The sequence below is a fragment of the Halichoeres trimaculatus genome, unplaced genomic scaffold (genome assembly GCF_033239565.1).
Source record: "Halichoeres trimaculatus isolate MK-OKI-2021-1 unplaced genomic scaffold, fHalTri1.1 fHalTri1_scaffold_13, whole genome shotgun sequence".
Classification (NCBI taxonomy): domain Eukaryota; kingdom Metazoa; phylum Chordata; class Actinopteri; order Labriformes; family Labridae; genus Halichoeres; species Halichoeres trimaculatus.
The window spans coordinates 16,034,071-16,059,541 of NW_027437191.1; the positions used below are offsets into that span (position 1 = coordinate 16,034,071).

At 40.6% G+C, this 25,471-nt stretch overlaps 1 protein-coding gene across 2 annotated transcripts; it reads left to right on the top strand.

The window, feature by feature from the left end:
- On the top strand, positions 1-24,109 carry dpf3 (double PHD fingers 3). Of its 2 annotated transcripts, XM_074685761.1 has the most exons (12): positions 1-72; positions 9,685-9,845; positions 11,088-11,195; positions 14,148-14,281; positions 14,811-14,906; positions 16,004-16,076; positions 16,550-16,591; positions 17,773-17,910; positions 18,032-18,160; positions 19,149-19,261; positions 20,926-21,007; positions 21,137-24,109. In XM_074685761.1, the coding sequence occupies exons 1-12, from the start codon at positions 41-43 to the stop codon at positions 21,202-21,204; spliced, it is 1,176 nt and encodes a 391-aa protein (XP_074541862.1). In that variant the 5' UTR covers positions 1-40; the 3' UTR covers positions 21,205-24,109. The 2 variants fall into 2 exon arrangements, with proteins under 2 accessions (XP_074541862.1, XP_074541863.1); XM_074685762.1 differs by lacking the exon at positions 16,550-16,591.
- The last annotated feature ends 1,362 nt before the right edge of the window (positions 24,110-25,471 follow it).

Sequence of the window (25,471 nt, forward strand, 5' to 3'; positions counted from 1 at the left end):
CACCGAGATTTGGAATATTACGTTACAGTCCAGCAGGAAAATGGCGACTGTCATTCATAATCCTCTAAAATCGTAAGTAAACTGCAGAGAAATGTATTCAAATTTTCATTGTTTGATTGCTTGTGATGATCGCGTCCAGGATGTATATGGGGTTAAACGCATGTTTTTATTGTAATCTTAAAATTAACTCTTAAACCATTTACTTGGTCAGTCTCCGTGTGTGTTTTTTGCAGGTACCGTTGCTTTATGCGTTGTATAATACGAAAGCATGCACCCATGCACAATCTGCAGGGGATCATCTCCAACCCGCGCGTAAATATCCGCATCCATACTTCTGTTGTTAACCCTCATTCACTTGGTTTTACTTTCTTGTAGAAGTTGCCTCCGTCCACGTTATCGGCGTTAAAAGCACGGTTGACAGAAGTTTGCATGCCGGTCTCTTTTGTCGGTGCAAACGGGAGACTTTGCATAGATAATTCAATGCAATTTTTTTATCACAAAGCGCACTTTGAGAGGGCGACTCGCACCCAGTGCGCGACTTGTGCTGAAAGCTGCAACAACAAAATGCATCTGTTCAAAACATAGCACATTAGTATAGCCATTTACTCGCTGTAAAGTATATTTCGTGCATGCACTATAAGGTTGCCCGCATTGTAGCGTTGCCACTGTCTGCTCTTGATACCAGAACATTAACAATTTCTGCTTTTCGGAGACATCAACCGTCAGAAAACATCACGTTTGCTATGAGAAAACAGTCAGACATCACGAATACAATCATAAAAGAACATAAAAACAGACAAAGCTATTCTTTTTGATTATGATTGACCAACACTTTGCATTCTAAACTATCCTGTCGGTCTTTTTTGCTGTAACTGTGTGTGAATGCATGCTTGTCTTATTGCTGGCTGACAGCAGATGTTTACCACAGGTCATGTGGTATTTGTACAGACAGTAGTGACAGAATCTGTAGTGCAAGTGGCATAATCTTTTCGTTTGTCAGAGTATGTCTAAATAGGAGGGAAATAAGTTTGATCCAGCATTTTGGATGTTTTTGTGTCACACTAGACCATTTTGAAATAGTGTTTTTATTTCCATAGAGCTGTCACTTAACATCAGTCACTAACTTTATATCTTCTTGATGCTTTTTACATAGCCCAAACACAAATCTTTAGAGGCGGGGAAAGGATCTGTGATGTCAGTGAGTTCTTTGTTTACAATCAAAAATATCTAGCTGTATGCCTGTCACGTACTTTAAAAAGCTGCTTTGAGCTGCTGTATTCCATTAAAACAGATTAGAATGTGGAGAACGTAGGTATACAGTATGTGTGTGTTTTTTGTGTCTGCAGTTTTGCATGTAGAGTAGCAGATTAGGGGCATCCTAGTACTCTCCTGGGTCCATCTGTTGAAAGAGGGAGAGGTGTGTAAAGAGAAGATGCTGGGGCAGAGGAGGGAGGACCCCATCTGCCCTTCATATATGGTGGGATTTAATCAGACTGCCCTAAATCAACCCCCACTCCATTTAATATCTGTGAAATGGAAACAAAGTGTGTATGTGTGGGTTTCCAGTGAGACACCACCTTCCAGAATGGACATAAGCGCTAGAGCCTATGTGAAATATTGAGTATGTCCCCCAGGATGTGGCAGATAAATCATATGCAGTCAATACAGGCCTGGTTATAATCTTACTAGCTCCCCTGCTAGGTCTCTGCCCTGAAAGATGAATTACAATCAGCCAGCAGTAAATATGTCTGGTGCTCTGGACTCATTCAGTCATGTTTTGCCATGCCTATTTACATGATTTATTCAAACTCTTATTTCTAAAAAGGCTTCTTTGTGATTTAAGCCTTGGAGGCCTTCAGCTCTGATGAGCTGACATGTGAGGTATTCAAATGAACAAATAATTCATATGCAGAGGTGTGTTTTTTCCACATTATGAGTACCTTCTTTCTTATTAGGTTGATGCACAAAGAGCTCAGGTGGAGAGTGGATGGTCTGTGTTTGCACAAGGACTTAAAGGCTAAAATGTGGGGAAATGTATCAGAGAAGGGGATGGTTTGTTTGTGCCGTGGGGGTCAATGTATATGTGTATAATGCATGTGTAGGCGGTTGTGTAGCTGTTCGCCCTTCCCCCAAATTTGCGTGAGAGGCGGCGTGAGTGAGTGATGGAGGTTTTTCGGAGCTGAGGGGTGGTGGGGGGTTGTCTGTCTGGCTGCATTTACTGCATACATTCATACTACACCCTCAGTACAGGGGTGAACTCCGGCCTTTGTCTAAGCCAGGAGTGGGACTGTCAGGGAATGGTTTCCAGGCATGTGGAATTAAATGGCCAGGGACATTTTTTTTCTTTCAGAATGAAATCTAAGTGCAGTGATCAATCCTGTGATTTCCCCTCTTTCTTTCCTGTTCTGTTCATGGAGCTGGCACATGTTTCCCTCTTTTTGTGTCTAAGTGTGTGATTTCTGAAAGGAGAGTGGGGGGTGATGGGATACAGCTGCGTGTTATACCTCATACATAAAATAGCTTCTTTTCCCAAAGAGACACATTTTCTCTGCTTTTCTCCACAATCCATGCTGAGTAAATGTGAGTTATCGTTCTGCCCACGTCTCCTGCTTCCTCTCCTTCACCTCACCATCCTCCTCCTCCCCTTTTTGAGTAGAACAACGGCAGCATCTGAATCAGGGTTTCCCCCTACCTCTCCCCTTACTCCCCCCGTGCCTGCTCTCTGCACCTTTCCCTTTCATTCCCTTTGTATGTCTGTTTGTGCGTGTGTGTGTGTGTGTGTGCGTGTGTGTGTGTGTGCGTGTGTGTGTGAGTGCGCTCGTGCGTTATGTACATCCGCACGTTTGAGAGAAAATGAGTGTGACAGGGTTTGAAAGGGAACACGTGTGCCCCGGGACATATTGGACCCCTCCTCTTCCCTCCCATTCTGCCTCCTTGGCTCCTCCTCTTTGTCTATTTCCTCTCCCTGGTTCATCATCCTTCTACAAAGTGCCACAAAACTGCCTGTCAGTCGCCTGTATGCTGTTGCACTGCCCTGCACCAGCTGCCCACCTTTTAAGATGTTTCTAGATTCTTCTTTCTGAACTGAAAGGCATGCAGTTGTTACAGGATATCACTAGCTGTTTGGTTTAGAGTTGGAACTACTGAGTTCCAAAAACCCATTTCAAAGAGCGTGCAATACACCATGATTGAATTACATTGCACAGGACCAGCAAAACACAGTACTTAGAGGGAGCTGGGCTCAAAGTCAAACCTGGTCCAAAGAGCCTTGAGTATAATTAGTCAAAAGAAAAAAAAGTACTTACGGTATGTTATTATATTGTTTGTTCAAACCCGAGGGGTGCACTGATGTGTTCCTTGAAGATCTGATCCATATATATTTGCCTGTTGACGGACACACAGTGCATCCAGAAAGTGTTCACAGTGCTTCACTTTTCCCACATTTTGTTGTAACAGAACTAAACTATTTTTGTCCTCAAAAATGCAAATATAACAACCCTCAATGACAAAAATGATCAAAAATTAAAAACATAGAAATCACATGTACATAAGTATTCCCAGCCTTTGCCACAAAGCTCAAAATTGAGCTCAGGTACATCCTGTTTCCACTGATCATCCTTGAGATGGTCCTACCGCTTGATTGGAGTCCACCTGTGGTAAATTCAGTTGTTTGGGCATGATTTGGAAAGGCACACACCTGCCAATATGAGGTCCCACAGGTGACAGTGCATGTCAGAGCAAAAACCAAGCATGTAGTCAAAGGTACTTCCTGTAGACCTCCAAGACAGGATTGTCGTAAGGCACAAATCCAGGGAAGGGTACAGATAAAATTCTGCAGCTTTGAAAGTCCCAATTGAGCACAGTGGCCTACATCATCTTTAAATGGAAGTTCAGAACCACCGGGACTCTTTTGGAGCTGGCCGTTCGTCTAAACTGAGTGACCAGGGGAGAAGGGCCTCAGTCAGGGTGGTGGTCACTCTGTCAGAGCTCCAGTGGTCCTCTGTGGAGAGAGGAAAACCTGCCAGAAGGACAACCATCTCTGCAGCAGTCCACCAATCAGGCCTGTATGGTAGAGTGACCAGACAGAAGCCACTTCTTGGTAAAAGCCACATGGCAGCCCACCTGGAGTTTGAGGACTCTCACACCACGAGAAAGAAAATTCTCTGGTCTGATGAGACAAAGTTGAACTCTTTGAAGTGAATGCCAGGCGTCATGTTTGGAAGAAACCAGGCACTGCTCATTCCCTGGTCAATATCACCTCTGCAGTGAAGCATGGTGGTGGCAGCATCATGCTGTGGGGATGTTTGTTTAGCTTTCTAGACTTTAGGCCTCTGACTAGGGCAAAGATTCATCTTTCAGCAGGCGAACGGCCCTAAGCACATAGCTAAGATATCAAAGGAGTGGATGGCCTTGAGTGGCCCAGCAAGAGCCTAGACTTAAATCTGATCGAACATTTCTAGAGAGATCTGAAAATGGCTGTGCCAAGCTTGTGGCAACATACTCAAAAAGACTTGTGGCTTTAACTGCTGCCAAAGGTGCATCAACAAAGTATTGAGGAAAGGCTGTGGATCTGTATGTACATTTGATTTCTTTGTTTTTTTTTAAATTAATAATGAATTTATTATCCTTTCATTTTTTGTGTTGTGTGTAGAATTTTGTGTGTAGGGCTTGGGTTGTAGGTGCTTACATTCAGCCAAGCAAAGAAGCACGCACATCATTAGGAGAAGTTGAAGTGTGTGCTCCAGGATTTTTTTCTCCGCAAAATGAAAAAATTGAAATAGTTGCAGTTATAGAATATCCAGCAGAATTTCATACAGACTTTTCAAGATCTGATTTTCACTGAATTCATGTCATGCTGGAAAGACAACAAAGCAAACTCGATGGCCTGATAGTGTTTTGATCTTTAAGATGCTAGCATCTGCTTCCATTGCAACAAAGGGTGAAGACACTTGAATTACTGTTCATATATACTTTTGAAATGTAATGTAAATGCTAGAATAAACAATCAGAAATTATGCAGTTATATTATTTTTCTTCAGATAGTTTTCGGCTTGGTTGGTTGAGAAATAAAATGATATCCTTACTTAGTTGGTAAAGGAAATGTCCAGTGGTAGACTGCTTCAGAGGCAGTTTGAACAGGAAGGAAATTGTGCAGAATGAATATGAATGTTGAAAAAACTATAACAGTGATTAATTTGTTCACTGATTGTCTACAGCACAGTGGATATGAAGCTAAGAGGAGGAGAAAAGAACAGAAAAAAATAAATGTCTGGTTTCAATATTGAGAAAACATTAGCATGAAACTACTGAGAACATCTGATTAATCGAGCATCATCTTCCCCTTGGCTGGAGATTAAGTCAACTTCTGAATATTTATCGTACAGATAAGCTCAGTCTCTGTGTGCTTTTACCTGGAAACATCAACCTTATCATGGCTGCAGAGCACAATCCTTGCCTCTGTACTTTGATAAGACCAACCATCGCCCACAAAGCTTGTTTGTGCTGGTATGGGAGCAATCGCAGCAACGACAAACAAGTACGCACACAACAATACAGATTCCATCAGTATCCAGGAAGCTGTTGACCAAGAGGAATGTTTTTCCCAACATGCAAAATACTCCACTTACATAAGCCCCATCACAAGGATCAGTCATACATGCATCTAACGGGTACAAAAAGGAGCACAGTGCAATCTCTGATGGGTGGATCTGGGGGGGGGGTTTCAGGACACGCAACAAACAGACAGATGGTCTTGCAACCATACAAACACACACGCACACACATTCTTTACTTTCACTTAACCAAACACGCCTCTCAAATGAATGCACAGCAGCCACATTTGCTTATGTAACAGGTTATGAGGCCGCAGACACTTTGTTGCTGGAAAAGTAAAAAAAAAAAAATGCAGGAATTATGGGATGACAGAGGGAGGAAGAGGAGGAGGAAAAGTGGGGAAGACAGATGCAGAGAAATGCCTCTAGGTTCACACACACACACACACACGCACACACACACACACACATACACGCACACACAAGCCTCAGTTCATAGTGAGAGCAGAGACACATGTTTGTTTCTGGAAATGTGAGTTATGTGACAGGAAGTCTCTTCTGGAGATCTGGATTTCTACCCGATCACTGTGACCGCTGGTTTGTCACACTGTAAAAAAAAACATACCAGCTGTGTTCCTCATCTGCACAGGTCTTCTGACTCAAACCTGAGCCAGTGTCTGGGTTTAAGTCCAGACAGTGTACTGTACTGGGCATTTGGGTGCATTCTTAGCTGCTTATCAGTGTTTCTTTTATGCACCACTGTTTTTAGTGTCATGGAGTTTCTCATTAGCTATGAAACAAATAGGGATGCACGATATTATCGGCACAATATCGGTATCGGCAGATAAAAGCTTAAAAACACGCTTATCGGTATCGGCAGATATGAAAATTTCTGCCGATATGCACAGCCGATAATGTGCTATTCAGTTAGCATTATTATTATTTTCCATCTGAAAAATAAGCTCCTTAAATAAAATGTAGCACTTCATTTATTTGCATTGTAGAGCTCTGTGTCTGTCACCAGGTTGTTACAGTAGCTCTAAAATAATCAAATGCTACTTGGTTATGTTTAAAAATGCATTGTACATTTAAAGTTCATGTCATCTAAATAAATTATTTTTCTGTATTTCAATACTGAATATCTTGAGTTTGAAAAAATAATACATTTCTTATTTATGGTAAAATCAAATGTTTTTGTCTTGTTTTATGTGTGTTTCTTAAACAAATAAGACCGTCACAATAAGAGTAACATATAAATTCCAGTACAGGATAGACTTAGCTTTCTTTACAGTGAAAATAACAAACAAACTTGTGATTATCGGTATCGGTATCGGCCAAAAGGGGTTCCGATATATCGGCATATCGGGTATCGGCAAAAATCCAATATCGTGCATCCCTAGAAACAAACTGAAGTTTAATACTGCTTCATATTTATAAGCTTCAAAGGAAAACCAGGGAATTAGCACAAAACTCACTATTTCTTATATAGTTCATTTATTTTTTAAACTACAGCTGGAATGTCATCTGCATGTCACAGAAACTGTCCATGTTTACATTTTCCAATACTGGGAAAACAAGTCAATTTTTTTACATGAACAAGACAGCAACAGAAACAGCAAAGAGGAAAGAGGTACACTTTGATCACAGAAGTCTGTAAAATCAACACTAACTGAATAGTCCTCACAGGGGCATCCACAGAGAAGATGTAAGATACTGAATTATTGTTTAGACAGAGTTGTATAAATAAGAAGAACTTAAAAATGTGAGTTTAGCAAGAGGAAACTACCCTTACCATACAGTATTGTTTTTACGTTAATGTAAAAACTGAGTGTTAACCATGAAGAGCTTTTCTGGTCTTTCTGACCTCTCAAAGTGCATTTTACACTGCTAGTCACCCATACACATCAACTAGCCAGTCTTACTCTGTGCCAAAGTCAACACCTGTATTCATTTAAACTAAGATAGAAACTAAGAAGAAAGTTAAAATTTCTATCAAACCCATAGACTGTATAAAACATGGAAGTAGTCTCCCCGACGTCACCTGTCTGTTTCTTAAACGGAAAATGAAGCACATCAGCTATAGCGGCCATATTGGTAGTACCCAGGGCTTCGTGTACAGCTATAGGGCGCCTGTCGGTCACATGACCTGAGCTGTGCCTCTGATTGGGGGAGCTTGTGATCTTTATATCCTCTGAACGGCTTAGTTAGAAAAAAATTCACCCCCTGTGCAGTGTGTGCTGATAGTAAAATTAGTGATTTAGGCAGGAGACTTTTTTTGAACCAGGCTGTAAATAGGTTAATTTCTGCTTTGAAAATGTCTTTTTTTGGCTTGGTGTGTATGTGACTCCCGGTACCTCCAGGTCCAGCCTCAAGCGAACACTTGAGGAACAGCAGATTTTAGCACTTCCACATTGTCTCGTATTCTTAGACCAGAGGTTGCCGCTTGATTAAACCATGCAAACAGAATTTTTTGATTAGTGTTCCACATTTCTTTGTCTCAGCAAAGACTAAGTTAAGGGGTATGAGAGTGTCAGTGTTAGCAGATTAATTTTGGAAACATTTCCTTGTCTACTAACCATCTAAATGAGGTATCTTGGGTGTTTCGTTTATGTCATTTTTGGGATTGGCCTGTTAGTGTATTCTCACAGCAGGTGGTCACTGCTCTCTGGCACCACTACTTTTGGAGATGTGCTGATAAGTTTGGGAACTCCTGCTGTAGAGGGCAGAGTATCAGTTATATTTGTTCTGTTTAGCATTTTAGCATAGCGTGTTATCCTTATTTTATATTGTAGAACAATGTTTTTAATTTCTTTTAGCTATTAGTTTTGAGTGATCATGGTTTAAACATCTAGATTTCAAAAGCATCAAATATCTAGTTTACCTCTCATCTCTGTTCACATGCTGCTCTCTTCTAAGTCATATTTTCATTTCTAATTATTTTCTTCTTCTCTATACCGTTTACCTGGCCAAGTCCCCCTTTCAACTCACAACCTCTCACCCTTTTCTGCTCACCCCCTTTCACACCCACCCCACCTCCCTGCACCCTTCACCTCCAAACACTGCACATCTCTGTGAGCTTCAGTGAAACCAGCACTGGTCTTTGTCCAGCTTTGGCATTCTTTACATATCTGTGTGGAGAGCACCCAGTGCTGCTCAGCCCATCTCACAGACAAGACGACAGATCAGTGAAACACCAGAGAACAAGAAATCCTCTTTCTCCTTTTGGAAACATTTGAACTCCCATGTGATCACATATGTCGGCTTTACAGAAGAGAATATCTGGAAATCATACGTAGGAGATTAAACCCCCAGCTGATTCTACTTTAAGGTTGTCTTATTTCATTAAAGGAGCCTGACAGTAATTTGTGCTTAGAGACATTTTTCTTGTCAAATCTGTTTTCTCTGAAGCTCGGGCTATGTGTTTCTGCTGGCAAAAGATCAGACCTACCAGAAACTATCTTTTCCACATCTTCCTGTCTGGATTTCAGTGTTAATAAGAGGAAGAATAACAAGCACTGATTTTTTTTTTTTTGTCAAAGTCTATCTTGATTTATTCTTGTTAATTTTTAATGCTATCACCTGCAAGCTCTCACCTTTACACCTGACTGTGTGAGTACTTGATCAAGCCTCACTGTGCTCCGTCATTAAAGAGGCTCCTTTTTAGCTCAGCTGTCTTCAAGCTGCATCCTTAAAACCAAATATCTAAAATCAGACTGAGCCAAACTGTGGGGAGCCGTCTTCTGCATGATATTAGGCTAACTTCAACCAGGACTGAAGAGGCCCGCTCATTCTTGATTTGCAGACCTTACCAAATCATCAGCCGCCATGCACATGTTATGCCACTAACAATCTGAAAAATTCTTAACAGCAGGAATGACTCAGCTCGCAGAAAAGCAGAAATCGAAGCAGCATGCTGCAAATAGCTTGGATCAATGGCAGAAACAGGCGGTAATGTTACTCCAGTTCTGCAAAGAGGTCTTTTTTATTTCACTCGAGGCGCTAAATGGTCCAGTGGTTGTAAAAGTGAACTGCTATACTAAGCTCAACGCGTACCCTCTGATGAATCACGTCTGATTGCTTTTGATAGTTTTGCATCATGTGTTGACCTGCTATGTTCTCTGTCTGTGCTCAGGCTGGGTGACCAGTTCTACAAGGAGGCGATCGAACACTGTCGCAGCTACAATGCCCGTCTCTGTGCAGAGCGCAGCGTGCGTATGCCCTTCCTGGACTCACAGACTGGTGTGGCACAAAACAACTGCTACATCTGGATGGAAAAACGTCAGCGCCAGCCAGGTGGGACACAACATCTGACCTAATAAAAGACCTCTTTCAGTGCCCTCACCTTTGCAGCACTGCAGCACTATCTATCTCCTCACCATGTCTGAAAACTCTGCCTACTTAGACTCAATGTGTGACATGTAGTGACAGTTTACTGATCACTTTTTTGTATATCTGGTGTATTATTTTTGTAGGTATGAAAGCAGAAAATTGCTTTCACAAGTATGTCTGCAAATTTTAACCTTTAAATATCAATTTCTAACTCATACTTAAGTCTCATACTCTTTAAGTCTAAAACAGACAAGCAGTAACTTTACAGGAAGTTGTTTGCTGAGTCTGTAAGACTTTTTCTTTTTTTAAAAAAGGGTCTCAAGTCTCCAAGGGGAGAGGTCCCAAACTCCTTACGCATTAACAAGAATATGCAGGCATATGTTTGAAAAGGAAAAATGGCTTTAAAGATACCCTCCTACCATAAAACACAAACCAATAAAAATGCTGGATTGTCCTTAGACAGGCAGCCAGGATGCTTTATGCACATCTGGGTTGCTTGAACAGCCAAAGGGAACAATCTGCTTTTAACCGAGTGACGGACGCAAATAGCCTGCGCTCCATCGTGTATGCAAAGCCCTTGAGGCCACACCCTATACTTTGTGGCAGTCCTAACTCACATTATATGCATTTATTCTAGGTTTATCCCCCTTCCCCTCCTGCTCCTGATTTTCTCTGTGCTCATGCTGAGAGTAGACAAAAGTGTCTTGTCCTCCTTCTTGGTCTCTTGAGCTGAGGAATACAATAAGGTAGAAGGAGGTGACCACCGTATTAAAACCACACTCAAGGAGATATTTGTTGAAACAGTGACAGCACAAAAAATATTCAACATTTGGCATTCAAAAGATAAAACCACACAACCATGTAACCAGGAGCCCAAACACAGTTGAAACGGCAGTTTCTCAGATTTCAACGTCGAGCTGGATTTCTGTGAATACTTAAAGCATCAGCCTGAGCACTGAATTTGGGACATATTAAGTGTCCAGAAAACAAGACCAGTCCTCTGTGTGTGTGTGGATGTGTGTGAGCCTGTGTGTACGTGTGTGGGGTTGAGGTCTCAATGCAAGTTTTGTTCAAATTGTAAGCCTGCCAGTGGTTGTTAAAATTCTCCCTGAGTGCCTCTTTCTCTGCATGTGTGTACGTCCATATATACCAATATGTGTGTGTCTGTGTGTGTGTGTGTGTGTGTGTTTGTGTGTGTGTGTACAGGCCAGGCAGCGGGACAGATGTATACATACCCTGCTCGTTGCTGGAGGAAGAAGAGGCGACTCCACCCTCCCCTGGATCCACAGCTCCGCCTGTGTGAGCTTCGACTAGGTAATGCAAACACACGTATACATACACACATAAGCAGCATTGATATGCAGAGGGGTACCATGAACACTGCAGTATCGACCCATTGTTATACAATAAAGTATGCTTCTACTGGTGCACCCAATCAATTTTTGCTCCCTTGTCCTTCATCTGCGTGCACATATACGTTGGTGCCTTGTGTCTGCAGAGCTTAAGGCGTGCTCAGTGGCCTTAATGTTCCCTATCTGACCATCTGGCTCTGGTTAGCCTGTCTCTCTCGCCAGGTCTCCAGGTTCATTCTCTTCCCCAAATCAATGCCTCCTCTCACTGTTCCCTGGCAGTATACACACACACACACACACTCACATGCACACACATGAAAAACGCACAAACACCCCCACACATGACTCTCCATTGCAGCACAGAAGCACCCTGACTGGGCCTCTATAATCATTTGTCCATGAGGCATTAGAATGTAAGTGAGTCTTATGATGTGGAAGTGTGTTTTTTTTTCTGTGTGCGTGAGTGTGTGTGCATCCATGCATGCATGTATGTGTGTGTGTGTGATTTAGGGGATTTCAGCAAAAGGAATGTCCCAGGAACCTGATAAGGGGGAGAAATAAAGGCAGGTCTTTGTTTCGCCTTTGCCACACTATTGTTTCCCTCTCACTGTCTTTCAGTTGTAATTTAATACTCCAGAGATTTCTACCAGCAATAGTTGAGCTTTAAGGAGAGGACAGAGTCATTTTAAGGAGAAGAAAAAAGAGGAAACTCCCCAAAGCGGCAAAAACCCGACCAACCTAAGCACTCAAGGAAAAGTAGCAATATGGTGAGAGAAGTAGAAGAGGCTTTGTAGCTGAGAGTGAAAGAGAAGAAGTTTGTTTTCGGGGTTTAGCTCTGCAGTTTGGCCCAGATATCTATCATAACACAGTGGAGGAATGTGAGTGCTCCCATTTCAGTGCTCTTGGAAATGCTTTATGTTTATTTAATACTTCCTGAGCACAGAGGTTTGTCTCTGTGAGTAAAGACACACAGGGGCTGTGTCGCAGGGGTACACCGACACAGTTTCAAACTAGAAGTGAATTCTCTGTTTTCTGCATTTTCTGCTTTTTTGCATTGCAGCTCAGCTATAAGTCGAACAAGCCTTAGCTGCCATTTTGATGTAGTTTGTAGAAATCCTTGTTTTAAGTAACATGGGCAGGGATGCACTGGTACTGGTCGATATCGGTTAACAGTGTATCAATACCCCTCAAGGCTCAGTTGGTATCGGTGGGAAGAGATCCATGGTGCCGATCCAGCCAAACAGCTCTTTTGTTTTGTTTTGTTTTGTTTTACCAGCGCTCTATGCTAGTTGATTTAAATGCTGCCTCTGATGCACTTGCTTTGTTTTTTGCTGCATTACCAGTCAACAGGGTATGAAAGTTTACATTTGAAAAGAACTTGTGCACATTCTAAAGAATTATTTTGATGGTTAACATTTAACTATATCATACTTTAAATAAATATTAACTTCAGTAATTCCATTTACTCATTTTTTGCCTTTTACCCAAAACATTACCAGTCTTATCCCACAGTAGGGCATGTAGGTTATTATTTAACACTGGTATTGGACCAGATTGGATCAGAACCTGAAAAGTTTTATAGGTACATCACTAATCATGAGTTGTACAAAGATGTAAATACAGTGTTAATATTTGGGGGACTGTGTCCTCCAACAATGTGTCTTTTACTGGCAGCGGCTCAGAACAGATATCCTTTTTTCAGAAGAGACAGCACAACATGATCCTTTAAAATTCCACCAAATCAAAGCAGGTAAAAAAATAAACTTAAAGAGCATATTGCAGTGGACTCTCTTCTTTTATGTCTCCCTCTTTTTTTTGATCCAAAACACAGACAAAATGTACTTTTTTCATCATGTTCATCTCGGATGCTACATCCGTTGGCCCTCTCCATGACTCCTATCATCTTTTCTCACGATTAAGCCGCTCTCTCCCTCTGAACTACCTCAACACATCATCTGTGTCAAGATTGTTCTTTTTTTTTTTTTTTTTTTTTTTACAAATATTTATATCTGTAATATAGGTTATCGACCATAACAGCAATATCAATATCAGTATCAGCCAAAATGTTCATATTGGTGCATCCCTACCTCCCAAAATGCAACTCAGTAGCATTCTCCTTTAGAGTCCTCTGTCTCTAAAATACCCACTACTCCAAACCCTTGAGTATTGGTGCAGATGACCGTGAGCTTGTCTGTCAGTATGTTTGAGGTTTGAGCTGCTGGAGGGTTTTGTCACTTTTTGATCAAATGATCAGAAGATACAGCTCCATGTTCTCTCCTCTATGTCCATCACCCTCAACAATTAAGAGAGAGGTAAATAGGTCATGAAGGGGGAAGAGGACGGTTCAGGCAAAGAAAAACGGAGATGTGAAATAGGAGGGGGTTATCAGGGAACAGAGGAGACATAATACACCCGTTATTGGGGGTGGGGGTGTTGGCAATGGCAGGTTTAGAGATAAAGGTGAGGGATACAAAAGAAAAGGAGACACAGAGGTAATAACAATACCTCTGCTCCCTTCCTGCCTTTCTTATCACATCCCTGCTTTCATTTTGTTTTCATCCTGGTGTTAGAGTTCAAATATGTGAGCAGAGTCAGAGCTGCGGCAAGTTCATCTCCACGGAAATGAAAAAAGGGAGGGGGAGAGGGATGGAGTCAAAGCCAGAGACTAAGGTTGTTTTTTTATTTGAGATTGGTACTTTTGTTTTCTGGTGCCATGCCGTTCCTCCTTGCACAGAGTGATCATTCACACCATGTCCACGTTCAAAGAGATGCATTCAATCTCCCGCTGAAGTTGCCCCACTACACCAAAACTCCAAGCTAATTTGAGGAAGTAGGGACATAAAGTGTGCTCAAACCTGTTGGCTCCAATGCTTTTTCCCTTTTTCTTATTTTTTTTTCTTCTTCACTTCATTAGAAGCTGAACTGGCCCCCAAACGTGAGGTCCCGGCAGGCGAGGCCACAGCTCTGGAGGCCCTCCTGAGGGGGGACAACCCGTTGGAGAAAAAAAGCAACATCGCTAAAGAAGAGGAGACGTTGCTGGAGATTCAGGTGATTTATTTTGGGTGTAAAATGTACAGTACCGTTCATTCCTGGGGAGGCCTGAAGGTGTAAAGATTTGAGGGATGCAGGAAAGGTCTAGGGATTTAGTTGAAAGATTGACACTGAGAGGATTGATCAAAGAGTTCACCAGTGTCTTTTCTTTGTCACTGTGGTGGCGGACTTTTCATCTTTATCTTTGTGACATGCAAACAGTTGAATGTGCAGATATTTCCGCTGCTCGTCTTGAGTCATTCTCCTTCTTCAACTACACGTGTTTTCATTCATAACATACTGCAGTTTGGTTTTGCATCAGTAACTTGATAAACATTATTACCCCCACTAACTCACTTAGTGTGGATTTTTTCTACAGCTGAAAAACTGTTGGTGTGGTGTGTGTGTTCACACATGCAGTCCTCTCTAGAAATTTGGAGATAGTTTTAGTGAGAGTGAGAGTTTTGTGAATAAGTGAACACAGCTGATGTCTCCTCCTTTGTCCCCTTTCACACCCGCTTTCTTCTTCTGTATTTCCATTCTACAGAGAGTTCTGGAGGCAGAGGAAAATGGAGACGGTTTCCAGGATGACGAAGACTTTGAGCTGGATACTCCGAAGAGAAAGAGCAGAAACAGAGGCAAAGTGAGCATCAAAGTGTTTCTAATTATGGAGTGAAGAGAGTGTAACATATGGTAGACAATGAAAAATTAAATCAGGGGACAACTAACAACTTCTTGCAACATCTCTTTATGATTTGAGCAGCAGAATAGAATAGAATAGAAAAGAAAATACTTTATTTATCCCGAGGGGAAATTCAGGAGTCACAGCAGCAATCAAGAAAACAAAAGTAAGAAAGTGTATAGAAAGTGCAAAAAGGTCCATAAGAAAATAGATGATGACAGCTTGTCCATCATTGTCCAGTCAGCCAGCCTCCACCTCCACAGGGTCCAGGACTGAGCTTCTTCAGCAGTCTGTTCAGTCTCTGTCTCCTGGATCCTGTCTGCTCACAGCAGGTGAAGTTCTTCCAATGTGGCGCTGGTGTCTGATGTTAGCTCCGTTAGCCATGTCTGTGAATAGCATGATGCTACCCTGCCCTCTGGTATTCCTTCTATTGCTGGGTTAGCATAGCTAGCTCGTCCATCTTATTGGAGATAGATCTTATGTTCCCAGTAACGATGGATGGAAAGACAGGTCCATGTTGTCATTTCTTAGCTCACACCTGAGAACCAGCACGTCGTCCTCACCTCCTTCTCCTCACCTTGTGGGGAAACATCAGGCCTTGCACCAGTTAGCATTGACATGCTACAGGCTGCTAACAGCTGATTTCATATGTAAGCAATGTGGCCATGGTTACACGTAGGATCTCCAGACAAACACAGAAGAAAAAGTAGAAAGAAGAAAAATATATCACTGAGGACATAACCAGTTCAGTGTCCATGACCACCAAATGAACCATACAAAGTGATGATCCACTCCAAATACAAAGATGACAAAAAAGGGGTGAAAAAAGTACAAGAAGAGAGCTGTCACAACAGCAACACAAAACAAATGCTAACTCTTGGGTGTTTTTGTGGAGTAAGTTTTGTGTTCACAATTAACTTTATCTTTAGAGTATTCCTAATTGATAATCTTCAACATGTATAAGAATCTGTGGATAAGTCACCATTACTCCAGACTTGAGCTAAATTATTCAAACAGCAGAGGTTTAAACTATCAGATGTGTCTTGTCTCTGTTTCAGAACAGAGGATCCAGTCGCAGAAGGACAGAACCTGTAAACACGGACGATCAGGACAAACCCTACGTCTGTGACAGTAAGAGAAAAAAACTGTCCTATTCTTTGTAAACTATGTGACTTCTGTCTCAAGCTTCTGTTTTACATGTTATTCTACCGTACTCCAGATTCATGCTGTTTGTAGAGCTACTTTTGACCTGAGTTAACCCCTTCATGATGTCATTTTAGGATGTTTTTCTCTACCTGCCTGCTCCAAAGTTTAGATCATATGGTTAGAGAACTGAGAAAAATCCAGCAGAGCAGTTAAACTTATTTATCCCTCAATGATGGTTCCTCTCCTCCTGTTTCTGAGAGCAGTCCTCTGCAGCATGAAGAAGGGGTCTGCTGTTTATCCAGACCTGACTAGCATGCCACTGGCGTACTTGGGCAGAATCCCTCAGGCATGGGGATGTGTACGGAGATAGCCTCGCTCAAACAGATTAATCTCATCCTCATTTTGTGTCTTGTTCTGTCTTTCCTTTATTATTTGCTTTTGTGTCTTCTCTGTTCCAGATAGATACAAACAAAAGCATAACTCAAAAAAGGCTGAAGAAGGTATCTGAAACTGTCGCCATCTTGTCTTTCTTGCGGCTCCGTGAACTGTCTTAATGATCGGCCTTCTTGCTCATGGGCATCTGGTGTGGGAATGGCTGACTGATTGCTAAACTTCCAGAGATTTCTGCTGATTTAAGCGCTTCCTGCTAGTCCAGGCATCTGTTCTTGAGTTCACTGCAAACATTGCATGACACTAACGCTACGCTATGTGCCCTCATGCTTGCTCATTGCAAGGCATGCATCAAGTAATGCTCGAATGGCAGCTGTTGTTGCACTGGATGATGCATGTTTCTAAAGGCCTAACTAGCAGTGATGTGATCCACAGATGTAGCCATTGTAGAAGTGTTTACAGTGGGTGGAATTTCTTGAAATTTTCACATGGATCCATTTTAGCCATGTGGTTGGATTGGCAGCAAGTCTATAAGGACATGGAGAAGCTTTGTGGTAAAATATGCTAATCTGGTTAGAGAGGAATGGCTGCAGATTTGGTTGTATAAAGAAAAGCAGCAGAACTTAACAGCAAAAAGAGACTTCTATGATGGCTACAGCTCTAGTGTGATAGTGAAAAACCCCAAGAGCTTCTGCAGTAGTAGACTGTAGAGCCTAGTGTCCCTATAATTAGTGTACAACATGTCTCCAAACCAATCCTGTCTTTGTATTTTAGACTGTTGACTTTATGGCTTCACAGAGCAGCAAAGGCAGCATCAAAAAACACCTTTCAAGCTGTTTCTAGAAGCAGCTGTAGGGAGCTTCTTAAATGTGTGTCCCTGTTTGGTAGACGTCTGTCCTGTCTGATGTTTAAACATTTTTTTTGTACATTTTAACGTAACTAAAAACTGTTTTTGAGCCATATGTATGTATGTATGAGTATGTTTCTCACAGCAGACATCATAAACCTTAAACTGTGAAAACAGCAGAAGATTTTACTTAAAAGCACAGTCAGAAATATGCAACTTTGGATTGTTAGAGAGGATAGTTTCTAATGTTTTCTTCTCATTTTAGAATCAAAAATGAATGATATCATAATATAATAAAGTTTTTTCATACAATCTGTAAAATTTGCTTTTTCTAGCACAGGCAGTTGATTTTATAAGACTCTGCCTCACTTATAATAGCTCATCCTCTGCTTATTTCACAAGATTTTACACTCCTTTAATTAACCTGTGATGTTTTATTTTTAGTCTGCGGAAAGCGCTACAAGAACCGGCCAGGCCTGAGCTACCACTACACCCACACCCACCTGGCAGAGGAAGAGGGTGAGGAGGAGAAGGAGACAGAGATGGCTCCGTCTCCTCCACGCTACTCAGACAACCACAAGCGTAAGATGCTGGATGTCATTTAATTACATAGAACTACACAATGTTTCACAACAGGCTCTCGGGAAATCAGACGATAACTGAAAGCTCTTCTTTTTTTGCATCTACCTCTTCATGTTGACAGCTCAGAAAGGTCCAGACGGTGTGATCATCCCCAACGACTACTGTGACTTCTGTCTGGGTGACCAGGATTCAAACAGAAAGACGGGCCAGGCTGAAGAACTGGTGTCCTGCTCCGACTGTGGACGCTCTGGTGAGTCTTGAGTATCCCCAACATGGAAGCTTTTAATCCAGGCTCCAGGTTCTTTGTCTACATCAGTGGTTAACTTGTCTTTTAATCCTAACTACTAAATTGAGGGCGTTACAAAGGAATACCATGACTGTTATTTCAAAATCTTAGCAAGAAAAGTACACATTAGCTTCACAGTTAGCTACACTTAGCACAAAGTATTAGATCAAATATTTTTGCGTTAAATTAGCGTGCCTGCTTTGTTTTCTCACGTCAGGCTGATGGATGTTGTGTGAATGTTTTAAACATCAGCCTCAGGGGATTTAAAGGGGCTGTATAGAGTTTGAAAGTGATCTTAAACAAAGCTCCCTTCTAGATATATCCCTGATCGTAATCCATGCTTTACAACAAGATTATCAGCGCCAGTATTCCGGGTTACAGGTTATTTTAAATTGCTTCTTAGCTTCCTGAGCGGGTCGAGCAGGACTGGATTGATTTACGGCACATCTAGGTCTCTATGACAACACCATGTCGGCTGGCAAAGTATAGAAGTGAGAAGAGATAAAACTAGAAAGGATTTCTGTGACTAATTTTGTAGTGATGGTAGACACTGGAGCCTAACTGTCAGACAGAAAAAGGACAGAAGAGCAGAAAAAAGCTAAATGGGAGAGAGATACAGCCCGAGCTAAAAGCTAATTAGCCACAGCTACTGGCAATGTCTTTAGTTGCCTCATTGATACCTCACCGATGTCAAGGTGATAAAGACAAGTGTGTGCATGAGAGCACTGTGCGGATTTTAGGAGGCAGATAAAGACATTGGCAGTAGCTGTGAGACGTTTATAATGAGACGGGACCAGAGGAAATTTCAAACCACTTAAAATAATATCTTCTGAAAGAAACACTGAAACAAAAGAACAGAGTTTCTGTATATTAGCCAGTTTTTGTTCGACTGCACTCCAAATGAAAACGCAGATTCACAAATTAACTGTGTGCTCTTCTCTGTCACACCCAGGTCACCCCACGTGTCTGCAGTTTACTGACAACATGATGCAGGCAGTGAGGACGTACCAGTGGCAGTGCATAGAGTGCAAATCCTGCAGTCTGTGTGGCACCTCCGAGAACGACGTAAGAATACAACCACATATGCCACTGTATGAAGACAAAGAAGTCTTGTATAATATTGTGTGACATCCAGGTTTGATGCTTGGTTACCCTACAGATTAAAAAGACAGAGACAACTCATCTTTTTACTGACTGGACAGATGCTTGCAGTGCAGAATGATTTTCTGTTTCCATGTCCAAGCACAAGTTTGAACTCAGAAAGAAAGAATTGAAAATGAGAGGATAGTGATAAAATACTACTTCGACAAAGGATATACATATGATGTAATTCATAATAATACTCAGAAGACAGCAGAGAAGGAGAAAGAGGAAGGGTAATATTTTGAGGGTAAAGTCAGCAATTGTTACTATTAGGAGGAAAAAACTAGATTTCCAGGTGCACATACACACATACAGTCATAAAAACCCTTTTGTCATAATTGCATGTCATCCAGGTTCTTTTTTGTGTGAAGACAATTTTTTGCTAGTACCAACAAGAGACATAAGTCAGAATTAATTAATTACATGGCATGTAACTCTAGATAGTATTTGACATTTTTTAACACAATGTAACACCATTTTTTGCACATAAGATGGCCTTCCAAAGCTTACGATTTAAAAATTTGACAGAAATACGCTTAAGTTATGTTTGTAAATTCCTGAGTCTCTAACTCAGACTTTGTAAAATCACCATGTTGTTGTTACTCTGGCTGAAGTCATGAAAATGTTTCACACACATGTGACATATTTCAACTGCTGCAAAGTATTTTGACGCCTGCCAAATGCATGTCCACGCTCACAGACGTCACAATGTGTGGAAAACCTTTTTTACACAATCACAAATTCTGATACTTAGATATTAATTTACAGCTATAAAGTCACAACTCTTAAAAAGAAAGGCCCCGATTTTATAAGAAAGATGTATTATTTAAGATGGAAAATGAGGGCCAAAATAATTTATAAAAAAAGATTTTGAGATTAAAGCTGTAGGTTTACAATAATAAAGTTGTAATTTTTCATTAAAAGGTTAAAAACTTATGTGATTAAAGTTGCAATATTACAAGAAGATTGTTACAAATTTACAAGGACTTGTAATTTTAGGTTTTTGTCTGCTTGAAATTTTGAAGGAGAATTTTAGAAGCGAGACTTTCTGCTTGCATTAAATTAAATGAAGAAAGTGGAATATCTCGTGAAGCTGTACTTCAGAGTAGATTTTATAAGAAGATCATCAGAGAACTTTGTAACAGGAATTAGGATTTTGAAAAGGCCATGTTGGAAACTAAATCCATTCAGAGGACAAGTCCAAAAGGCAGCCTTTATCACTTCAGCAAACTGTTGTCCATCCTCAGCTGTTCACTGGAGACTTTACTGGATGATCTGTCTTCCCTTTCTTTGTTCTGACACCTGACTGCTGCACTAGAATCCCACCATGTGGTATTTCACATGGCGATAAATCATAGCCTCTAATCAAGACTTCTTTCTCATAAAAGATTTTAATCTAAGTCTTGTTAATTCATCACTATTCAAATAAATTTACATCTTTTTCTCTTTTGACTTCATTTTACAACTGAATTCCTAGAATACTAAGTAGTTGTTTTGTAATATATTTGCATCTTCTAGAAATCTTCAGCTTTCTACAAATATTGTAAATAAATTTTGTAATAAAAATGCTTTTTCTTCCAACGTAGGACCAGCTGTTGTTCTGTGATGACTGTGACAGAGGATACCACATGTACTGCCTCAAGCCTCCAATGACCCAACCTCCAGAAGGTAGTACTCTCATAGCTTTAATCCTACACCTGAATGTTTGAGAGCATATAAGGAAAGGCCAAATATGGAAGAAAAGAACAAGGAGAACAAAGATTTTAACCCTCTCTGTGTCCTTCTTTGTTTCCACAGGGAGCTGGAGTTGTCACTTGTGTCTGGACATGCTAAAAGACAAAGCCTCAGCGTACGGAGAAGCATAATCCTCAGACATTCCACACACACATACAAACGATATATCACACATTTCTACCTACACACCAACTGTTTGACATACCTACACATTGGCAGGAACTTTGTCTTGGATAGTAGCAAATACACACAGAAACACACACTCATTCACACACACTCCAGTGCATTAGCAGGGCTCAGGGCAGTTTCCTGTGCAAAGCACAGAGATGTTCAACCTCTTGTACAGCTGAGCAAAGCTATTGATGCAAACGGCTTCAACATGCACTCTCCACCGTAAGTCACCAAACACCGGACCTGCCATTCAGTCATTTCTCTACCTCACCACTCAGCTGATGGCAAAACGCCAAAGCAACATTTTTAATGGCCGATACTGTGTAGAGCATATGCTAATGAAAACACACCAACATAAACCAAACATGAATCTTTTAACCATTGAAACTCATTTGAGTTTGAGTTGGAGGGATTTTATTAAAGTTGTGTAAGCTCCACAGAGAGGGAGCCTAAATGGTTTTGACTGATGTTTGTTTAAAAATCTCCTCCCAGCTCTCCTCCTCTCCTCTGTTTACACTCTACAGTGACATTCCTGTTTTATATCTGCACAGACTCCATGCTAGTTATGCTATAATTCACAGGTTTTGTCAAGCTTGTTGAAAGTTATATCCAGTGCTAAGGGGATTTGAAGCAGCTGGAATATCATTTCTTTTAGAGGCTGTGGATATTTTAAATCCACATCTGTGTTTTGTATCCTTGCAGGTTACTATGGTGCTAAATTTGATACATTGCAAAAATGTTACCATGTCTCACACAGAGAAAAGGTTATTTATTTTTTGTTTAAATTAGTTTAATGTTACTGTTAAGGAGTTAGTTTTTAACATGCTGTTCCCACACTTATTTTGTTATAATTAAAAAAAAACTTTGCACCTTTCTCCTGACACCAGAACACTTACTGAAAAGAAAATGTATTAACTTAAAGCAAAAATAGGGACGCTGTGTTGCCAAGCAGTTTTTAAGCATGCTTCGAAGCTCCACTCCTCATTGCAGCAGTTGCTGGTCAGACTCTTAGGAACCCCTGGTTGCATGTCCTCAGCAGCTCTCTACTCTCCACATTTCTCATATTTCTCTAAAGGTCTTCTCAAATTAAAGTGAAAGATCACCCCCTGAATAACTTCAAATAAGAGGGAAAATAGTAGTAAACAAAGGAGCAAGATATCCACGTATTATAAACACAACATGGACTTAAAGGTTCCTGTCGAATTTCTTTCGAAGGTCATATTTCACTGAGATATGCCTATTATTCTCACTTAAAGCCTGACTCAACTTTTACAGCATTTTGAATTTGAAGACATTAGTACTCCAGCCTCTAAACATGTTGGCACAGGGTTCACAGACTGTTTTTTCACTACAGCTACTTTGTCATATCAGAGAAAGAGTCGGTGGAACAAACTGCTTCAGCACTTAAAACAGAACAGCTCATCATTTTACAAATCACCATCCAAGCTACAGTTGCTACACCTGAAAAATGTTCTCACATTTGATTCAGTTTACAGTGATAACACGGTGAGAGCAGTGTATCCCCTTAGCAGTATTTAAATCAGCAATCATTCCACAAGCTTCATGTTTCAAAAAGATTAGAATTTGGGTCCGTTTGCAAATGTTAGCAGGTTTTATTTACCTACCAAAGTTAGCTGACAAGCTAATAAACGCTAACTAAGTACCACTCTTTAAAGGATTTTCTGTAGCTTACATGTTTTGATTAAAACTGTTAAATGCTGTCTAACGACATCACATGGTGGCTGTTAAGTTGGTAGCGTAAAATTTAAAGCTTAAAATCTGTTTTTCATGTCTCATCTCAGGCTAATGTTGCCCCATGTCCCTAGCATAAAGTCTACTTTATGGCCAGTTGATACAAAAAAGATGCAGTTCTGTAATAAAAAGTATCCAAACCACCAGTGCTGGTTTGATTAATTGTAAGGCCTTCTTGTACAACAACCCAAATAACCTCATGGTTATGAGTTAGGATTAGCTTGATTCTAGATCGGCAAGAGCTGTTAACCACATATGCTAATGTTTCCATTTGCCGTCAACCCTTCAACATGTGGATTTATCAAGGTTTATTTATTTTTTAACACTCAGACTGTTTGGTGAAAACCAAAGTTTTGGAAGGGCTTAGTGAGAGAAGAATTGACAAATTAACTTGATGGAAATTGAAAACAAAATTATCATGTCTCATCAAAAAATAATCCTTTTCAGTTAAGATCTTTTTTAAACCATGTATGTGACCCCCTGAGATACTTCTCCACATCCCACAGCTTGGGAGCTATTCCTGTAATTTGACTAATGCTGCGTGTTCATCTTCAACCCCTGATTAGTGACAGTTTGAGACCAGCCGTGTGGAGAATGATATCATGTCCTGAGTAAACAGTGTTTATTAGCGAGTCCTGTCTGGGATTTGTCACAGGTTTTTCATGCAGTTAAAACTAGCATACATTTCGAGTACGTACTGTTGTTGTAAGCTGTTACATTTGTTTCAGAATAAGATTTTTTTAACCATTTCAATGCAATTCATTAAAAATTGTAACTAGTCACTCAGTGATCTCTAAAACAAGACTGACCATAAACATGGAAGAAAAAGATTCAAGCTGAAGATGTCCCTCAATGTACACTTTGTATGAAAGCCTTGACATGATATCACAACATGCATTTGTATGATTTTTTTTTTTTTTTAACATTGTGAGTTTGTGTTGGACATTGCTTTTCCACTGACAATCATGAGCTAGCTTAGATACAGAACACGTTGTTAATAATATGCAGAGGGTTTTTTTGTTTGTTTGTATTATTGTGCTATTTCATGTTGGGTTTAATGACCCTTTTTTGTCTTCCTTATGAAATATTTTGCATTTTTATTTGATACCATCATTTATGGTAATTTAAAACGTGTGTTGTGTTTTGTAAAAGTAAATGTTCTGTTTTGTGACAAATAAAGACTTTTACATACATCTTTTTGCCACATGTTAGGTTTCCCAGTTCTTCCAGATGTCTTCACACAGTAACATTATTTCAGTTTGGGTCAATTTAATTCAAACACAGAGGTACTGGCTGTTTTTTATGGCTATAGTCAAGACATATGAGTTTGATAAGCATCCTTTATAATTTGATAAGCAATAAGCCATGATTTTTCATAGAGCCTCCTCCCTGTTTGTATATGGAGGCTCAATACTAACCAAAAAGATTATCAATTTATAATCAACAGACAAAACATACAAAATAGATTGCTCCTTGAGGACTAGTTACATACATTAGATTACCACTAGAGTGTGCTGTTGGAGTAAAGTAGACTCACGGATAACAGCTGTTCGTCCATGTTTATTCTTGAAATATAATCTCCATGTCTTCAGCTAAAAAATGTTTTTCTTTATCATCTCTCAGTCACACTGTTACCGCTCGCCAGGTTTACTGCTGTTAATGAGTGGTAGGCATGCGCAGTTCCAATTTTTTGATGGGGTTTTCCTGGGTTTTCCATGGGGGGGGTTCCCCTTAATGATGACGTAATCTGCACCTGCGTTGCTTTCATAAAAGAACGTTAGAACTAATGGTCCGGTTTGTTTAATGACTGATACTGCATACGGGCCCCTCTCCCATAAGTCCTTGCTGTGCAGACAAGAAGGGCAGCACTGAGACAAAGTAGTTCACACCTTGGAGATGAAAAGGGTATATAATATGCCCCTTATCTTGTGGTGTACTCTCTGAAAGTGTGTCTACAGTATCTAGTATCTAAAGGTGCCCTCCTGCAGAGTGTAGCACCTGCAAGGTAATCAAAACGACCTGCAAGATGAAGGTATTTTATATGAAGATCAGTTTGGATGTTGGCATTTAGTGATATTTTCACTCAATTGAGGAGTACAGAAGATGAGCATGCTTCTGATAAACACTTGTGGCACACAGTAACAGCATATATTCTGTATAACTAACAGCCTACATCCACTCTTCTGGAAACTTACTGATGTTTACGCAAATAAAAGTAATGCATTTTATCTTTCCTGAAATATGCATCCAAAGAAGCTGCAGGTTAAGAGACCACATAGGACCGTCTGTGGGATTAGGCTTCATTGTAGCTTCAATAATAAACTGGCTGAAGCTATGACAATGATAGTAGTCAAAGGTATTGGGGGTCACTATGGTACCTTGATTGTGCATCTCGAAAACCGATCCTATAGCTTGAGCCCATCCATGTATCATTTTCTAGGACTACAGTGGACTTGCTAGGATACACTGCATAGG

Coding starts and splice junctions, on each gene's coding strand:
- dpf3 (XM_074685761.1), top strand. CDS start 41: ATGGCGACTGTCATTCATAATCCTCTAAAATC. Junction 11,196..14,147: donor CCTGTGTGAGCTTCGACTAG/GTAATGCAAACA, acceptor TCACTTCATTAG/AAGCTGAACTGGCCCCCAAA. Junction 16,592..17,772: donor CTCAAAAAAGGCTGAAGAAG/GTATCTGAAACT, acceptor TTTTATTTTTAG/TCTGCGGAAAGCGCTACAAG.